This window comes from Babylonia areolata, chromosome 16, assembly GCF_041734735.1.
Source record: "Babylonia areolata isolate BAREFJ2019XMU chromosome 16, ASM4173473v1, whole genome shotgun sequence".
Lineage (NCBI taxonomy): Eukaryota > Metazoa > Mollusca > Gastropoda > Neogastropoda > Buccinidae > Babylonia > Babylonia areolata.
Genome location: NC_134891.1, coordinates 28,182,885 through 28,190,384, shown reverse-complemented (window position 1 = coordinate 28,190,384; position 7,500 = coordinate 28,182,885). Strand labels below are relative to the sequence as shown.

Sequence of the window (7,500 nt, the reverse complement as noted above, 5' to 3'; positions counted from 1 at the left end):
AAAGGAACAAATAAAAATCATACTATTAAAGGAAAAAAAAGAAACAAAGAATACTATCTAAAAATTTTTTTTTTTTTTAATGGAGGAACACTTGAGTAAAATGAACATAAACGAACCCTCAGCACGTTATTAAAACAACTTGTCTTCCCGGCGAAGAAATGAAGAAGAAGAAGAAGAACTAGAAAGAAGAAGAAGAAGAAACAAACAAAGAGTGTAACAAAGAAAGTACTTGCCCTACGATCAGGGTGTGAGCTATGTGGCTGAAGTGAACAGCACAAATACAAAAGCCTCGTTATGCCAGTACTGGCAAATTTGTCTGTGGCCTATTTTGCCCCCTGTTCTGGCTTGATTTGCTTGGCTGTCTCGCACACCTCTCACGATAACCATCTCCTCGTCTCTTTTTTTCTATTTTTACATTCCCCTTGTCTCATCGCTGCTGAAGTGGCAAGCGCGCGCGCCCACGCACACACACACACAGAACACTGAACACTGAACGGTTTAATTCACTCAGTACGGCCAGTCCTCTCTTCTCCTCTACACAGACCCTTCAGATGTCCAGTGGGTGTCTGAATGACCCAACCTTTAGCTTCCGTCGTCAGAATTGTGGTATTCTTTGTCAACATTCACCTCTTCAGTATAAGAGCCTTCCGCTTGCAATATTTTGATGATGGTAATTGGCGTGAAACGCTGTTAACGTCGTCTCTTTTGCCGTTCGTATGGAGAGAGTTAATGAATAGGCCGCTGGCCCATGTCATTTAGGGTGGTTTTAAATTCATAGTCACATCAGATGAATGATTCCCTGCAAGGTCACGCAAGTTATGATCAAAAAAACATATTACATAATTTGAACATGTGCACATAGTTATCCAAACTCGTGTACATGTACACATATACACAGCTATGCACATACATACATGCACATTTAAATACACACACACCTATGCACTCGCGCATATACACGCACCCACGCACGCACGCACACACACACACATACAAACACACACACACACACACGCACGCACGCACGCACACACACAAATTCAAGATCTTATTCGGCACATTTCTAAAAACAAACAAAAATAACAATGAATTACTGTTCAATTACTTCTGACTGATCTGCCTTTCTTGCCCATGCGCAAAGATGTTTAAGCAAAGAGGATTTATACTATAAAGTTACAAACATTAGGAAGTGGTGGGGGGGGGGGGAATGAGAAAGAGAGAGAGAGTCAGATACAGACAGACTGACTGACTGACCGACTGATAGACACGACAAAATTGAGAGAGATAGAGAGGGGGAGAAAGAGAGGGGGGGGTGGTAGAGAGAGAGGGGTAGCACAGTTAAGGGGGAAGAGAGAGAGGAGGGGGGAGAGGGGGGGCAGAGTTGAGGAGGAAGAGAGAGAGGGGGGCGGAGGGGGAGAGAGAGAAAGATACACAGACAGACAGACAAAAAGTGAGAGAGATATATATATATATAGGCAATGACAGTGACAATGACAAATGGTTTGATGTATCAGGCCACATGCACATTATTCAAAAGACGTGCGCAGAGACAGAGAGAGTCAGACAGACAGACAGACACAGACAAACGAGAGTGAGAGAGCAAAAAAACAAAACAAACAAAAAAACAGAGGCAGAAACAGGATGAAACAGACAGACAGACAGACAGACAGACAGACAGACAGACAGGCAGACAGACACAAACGAGAGTGAGAGAGCAAAAAAAAACAAAAAAAACAAAAACAAAAAAAACCCAGAGGCAGAAACAGAGAGGATGAAAGAGACAGACAGACAGACAGACAGACAGACAGACAGACAGGCAGGCAGACAGGCAGGCAGACTAAAGTGCCAGGGTGTTTATGCAGCCGAGACAGGAAAACAAACAAACAAACAAACAAGCAGACATCCTCAGCGTTTCTGCCGAAAAGTGCATCTCCCTAAAAGTAAAAGGTTCCAGACCGGAGTATTATATCAGCCTTACCTACCAACCGCCGAACTGAACGTTTACACCAGACACACCCGGACCCTGGCACCAATTTTCCCTATCTGTCTGTCTGTCTGTCCAGGGTTATCTTGGGGGAGCAAACTTGTTTCCTAGGAGACAGGCTTATCTCCTTGTGAAGACAGGGGTATCTCCTTGAGGGTAAGCCTTTCCTCCTTGGAAGCAGACGTATATCTGTTTGTGGAGACAAGCGTAAGACAAGACCAGAAACGTATGTCGAGTAGCAGATCACTGGAGTGTAGACCTGATAATACAAACTTACATTCAAGCAACGCTTACACACTAACTGTACACAAACAAAACACGAAGTGCTGTGCTGGAAACTTGAAAACAAAAACAAAAACAAACAGCCCAAACGATCACACATACAGATTATAATTTTTCAAAATCTCTCTCTCTCTCTCTCTCTCCCTTAAGTTTAGAGAAATAACTACTTCTTAATCTGTTCTATTGCTTGTAATTGATACTTAATTTTTGTTCTTGGTTTGATTATTGTATGTTTAGCACTTAATCATGTTGTGTAGATTACGAATCGTTCGCACACCCCTTCATTGGGGACCATGACCTGAAATTAATAAATCATCCGTATCTCTCTCTCTGATTGTGTGTGTGTGACCTCTCTCCTCTCTCTCTTAGTACCAAACACGGCAGTACAATTTATATTCGCATTGAAAGAAAGCTTTAAGTCAAAGGCATAGAGAGAGGGAGAGAGAGAGAGAGACAGAAAGTCTGCTGCGGTGAAGTGCCCGTCATTTCAATGCAATGCAACACACGATACGATACGATATAATACAATGCAATGCAGTGCAATGCAGTGCAATACACTACACTACACTACACTACACTACACTACACTACGCTGCACAACACTACAATACAAATACGTATTCATTCATTTGGAAATTGAATGTACATCTGCAGACTCGTCACTCACCCCGACACAAGATCTCAGCCCATAGCCGAGTCCAAAGCACACACACAACATTGACAAACTTTGTACCAAACATTCGACATAATTATTACGTCAATACGCTATCCAGACGTGACGTAAATTCCTTAAGATCTTTGGGTATCACTTGTGATTTAATCACGCGCATTTTGGTCTGAATCCTATTTCCAACGGGACGTGCTGTTTTCCTCGAACTGCTGTTATCTTAACTTGCAGACAGAAATAATAACGGATCCCCGCTCAACCCTCAGCCGAGTGACGTAAAGTTCCGATGCGATTGTCTTTGTCGTCAGCACTCGTTCTAGAACATTCCATGGAGGAGACAGTTCAGATTCTCATCCGTTACACCTGAATCACGAGTAGAAAGAAAAATAAATAAATAAATTAGAATTTTTACTATAATTATTTACTGGACTAAAATGAAAAATAAAAACAGAAATACAAACCAAAGTAGATAAATGAATGAGATAAAATAGATACAGAAAAAAATGATGATATGAATGATATCAATAACAATGATGCCAATATAAATGATTAATTGAAATGAATAAATAAATAATGATAATCACACGCAGACGGGTACGCGGTGCCAGCTGGGGAGTGTTCGTTTTCTTTTGGAAGTCTCGACTGCGGTTTTATTTTTTTAAATCTATAATTATTTCGCTCTGTTTCGTCGCATTTATATTTATCCCACCCCCACCCCACCCCCCAACACACACACACACGCCCTCCCACCCCACCACGAAAAGGATGTGCTGGTCTGTTCTTCATTGATTCGTCATGAATTAGACATACGATTTGTGCATTTCAACGGGGTGTTTTGGGGTTTTTTTTCGAGGATAACGGCAATGTTCCAAGTTAGACGTGTCAGTGACATTACAGATGCGTGTGTCTCCCTGTGAGAATTATAGGATCTCGCGTCTTTACCTGTGGGAACTGTGGGAACTTGTATCTGCGTGTCAGAATTGTAGGAATGTGTATCGCCCTGTGGGAATTGTGGGACCGTGTACCTGCAGGTGGGAATTGTGGGAACTTGTATCTCCATGTGGGAATTGTGGGACCGTGTACCTCCAGGTGGGAATTGTGGGAACTTGTATCGCCCTGTGGGAATTGTGGGACCGTGTACCTCCAGGTGGGAATTGTGGGAACTTGTATCGCCCTGTGGGAATTGTGGAAACGTGTACCTCCAGGTGGGAATTGTGGGAATTGTGGAAACGTGTACCTCCAGGTGGGAATTGCGGGAACTTGTATCTTCCTGTGGGAATTGTGGAAACGTGTATATCCAGGTGGAAATTGTGGGAACTTGTATCGCCCTATGGGGATTGTGGGAATGTGTAGCTCCCTGTGGGAATTATGCGAATATGCCCTGTGGGAATTGTGGGGACGTGTATATCGTGGTGGGTATTTTGGGAACGTATATATGTTTATCTCCCAGTTTGAATTATGGGAACGTATATCTCCCTGTGAGAATTATGAGAACCTGTTAGGATTGTGGCAATGTGTATATCTTTCTGTGGAATTATGGTGATGTGTGTGTCCCTGTGAAATTGTAGGGACGTGTAGATCTCTGTAGGAATTATGGGAACGCACATCGCCCTGTTGGAATCATGGGAACGTATATATCTTCCTGTGGGAATCATGGGAACGTGTGCCTCTCTGGGATGATTGTGTGAATATGTATATTACTGATATGAGGGAGTCTGAGAACGGGAATTTTGGGAACGTGTACCTCCCTGCTGGGAATTGTGGAAATGTGTATCATCTCCCTGTGAGAATTATGAGAAGATAGATCTCCCTTTGGGAATTATGGGAACGTGTGTCTCCCTGCTGCTGCTGATGCTCTTTTGCCTCTGTTGTTTATTTATCGATTTATTCATTTATTTATTTATTTGTTTGTTCATTCATTCATTTAGATAGGTAGATAGATAGATAGATAGATATTTTTATATTTATTGCATCATCGTTTGGCCTCTACTAGACAAGCTGATCTGAAACGTTCCAGAAGAAGAGATGTTACGAATTAGCATTATTAGAAGTCTTGCATACAGACATATATCATGCAGTCATCCTAGCAATATTACAGATGTTTTACACCTTGGTGTCCAGTCCAGCTCTGTTCTATAATTCTCTCAGTTCAGTCTTTCTCTGTTTCACACATTGGATGCTTGTTCACAATGATAAGTATTCAGATTAGGATAAGAGATAAAACTGAACATACACGTGCAAAGGGTAAGGTTAACTCACTCAGTACGGCCAGTCCTCTCTTCTCCTCTACACAGACCCCTCGGATGTCCAGTGGGTGTCTGAATGACCCAACCTTTAGCTTCCGTCGTCAGAATTGTGGTATTCTTTGTCAACATTCACCTCTTCAGTATAAGAGCGTTCCACTTGCAATATTTTGATGATGGTAATTGGAATGAAACGCTGTTAACGTCGTCTCTTTCGCCGTTCGTATGGAGAGAGTTAAACAAGATAGATTGTCACTCGTGCATACACACACTTCTTTCACATCCTACGTTTCCTGTCTTCCCCACTCGCTCCTCATTCTATTGTACATTCCTGCTTAAATACTCCCCTTCCTCTTATGCTTGTGGTTATTTAATGATGATGACAATGTTTATGGTGATGGGTGATGGCTCTGATACTTGTGGTTATTTAATGATGATGACAATGTTTATGGTGATGGCTCTGACACTTGTGGTTATTTAATGATGATGACAATGTTTATGGTGATGGCTCTGATACTAGTGGTTATTTAATGATGATGACAATGTTTGTGGTGATGGCTCTGACACTTGTGGTTATTTAATGATGATGACGACAATGTTTGTGGTGATGGGTGATGGCTCTGATACTTGTGGTTATTTAATGATGATGACAATGTTTATGGTGATGGCTCTGATACTTGTGTTTATTTAATGATGATGACAATGTTTATGGTGATGGCTCTGATACTTGTGTTTATTTAATGATGATGACAATGTTTGTGGTGATGGGTGATGGCTCTGATACTAGTGGTTATTTAATGATGATGACAATGTTTGTGGTGATGGCTCTGACACTTGTGGTTATTTAATGATGATGACGACAATGTTTGTGGTGATGGCTCTGATACTTGTGGTTATTTAATGATGATGACAGTGTTTATGGTGATAGTGACAGTGGTGGCGGTGATGATGGTGATGATGATGGTTTGTTGTTGTTGTTTTTATTAATGTTAAGATCGTCGTTCTTGTTCTTGCTCTTGTCTTTGTCTTTGTCATCGTCATCATCATCGCGTCGTCACACACTTTCTCTTCTTCATGATCATCGTGATCACATCGATATCTTCTTTTTTTTCTTTTTCTTTTTTCTTTTTGATGATGATCATGATGATGCTGCTGATAATGATGATGGTGGTGGTGGTGATACTACTGCTGTTGCTGCTGCTGCTGATGATGATGACGATTATGATGGTTATGATGATGATGATGGTGGTGGTGGTGCTGCTGCTGTTGCTGCTGATGATTATGATTATGATGATTGTTATTATCATTGTTTTTGTAGTTGTTGTTATTGTTGCTGCTATCATGATTATTGCTATCATTATCATCATCACCATTTATTATCAGTTTCATTAATGATGGCCATGTTATCACAAATTACGATCCTTCACTTTAATTTTTCTTTTTTCTTTTTCTTTTTCTTTTACCCTCCACCACCACCCCACCTCCACTTCGAACCCCCCCCCCCTCACCTCCCCCCCCTACCCCTCTCACAACCACCCACACCCACCCTACCCCCAAACCACCCAACACCATCTAAAACTGCAGGCAAAGTTGAAGAACCGTATCGAGTCCCTGGAACGCCTGCTAGCCGAGGAGAGGCAGAAGGTCAGCTTGGCGGAGAAGAAGCTGCACCTCTCCGGCGAGCACGCGCTGGCCACGTCACTGTCCGATGACGTCAAGCTGCGTCTGAGGGAGAAGGAGCTTCTACAGGAAGAGGTGGGTGGTGGTGTGGGTGGTGTGAATGGAAGGGAGGAAGGAGGGAAGGAAGGGAGGGAGGAGGGAAGGAAGGGAGGAAGGGAGGGAAGGGAGGGAGGGAGGGAGAAAAGGGAGGGAGGGAGGGAGGGAGGGAGGGAAGGGAGGGAGGAGAGGAAGGGAGGGAGGAAGGAGGGAAGGGAGGGAGGAAGGAAGGAAGGAAGGGAGGGAGGAAGGGAGGGAGGAAGGGAGGGAGGGAGGGAAGGGAGGGAGGAGAGGAAGGAGGGAGGGAGGAAGGGAGGGAGGAAGGAGGGAAGGGAGGGAGGGAGGAAGGAGGAAGGGAGGGAGGGAGGAAGGGAGGGAAGGAAGGGAGGGAGGGAAGGGAGGAAGGAGGGAAGGGAGGGAGGAAGGAGGGAAGGGATGGAGGGAGGGAAGGGAGGAAGGAGGGAAGGGATGGAGGGAAGGAAGGGAGGGAGGGAAGGGAGGAAGGAGGGAAGGGATGGAGGGAAGGAAGGGAGGGAGGGAAGGAGGGAAGGAAGGGAGGGAGGGAGGGAGGGAGGGAGGAACGAACTTTTCTTCTTCTTCTTCTTCTT

At 43.7% G+C, this 7,500-nt stretch overlaps 1 protein-coding gene across 1 annotated transcript in view; it reads left to right on the top strand.

Annotated features, from left to right (window-relative positions):
- LOC143291032 (uncharacterized) overlaps positions 1–7,500 on the top strand; it is a 234,397-nt gene that overhangs the window by 169,672 nt on the left and 57,225 nt on the right. The window contains exon 13 of the mRNA XM_076600618.1: positions 6,761–6,931. Coding sequence (XP_076456733.1) covers positions 6,761–6,931 — 171 coding nt within the window. The remainder of the gene's footprint in view (positions 1–6,760; positions 6,932–7,500) is intronic.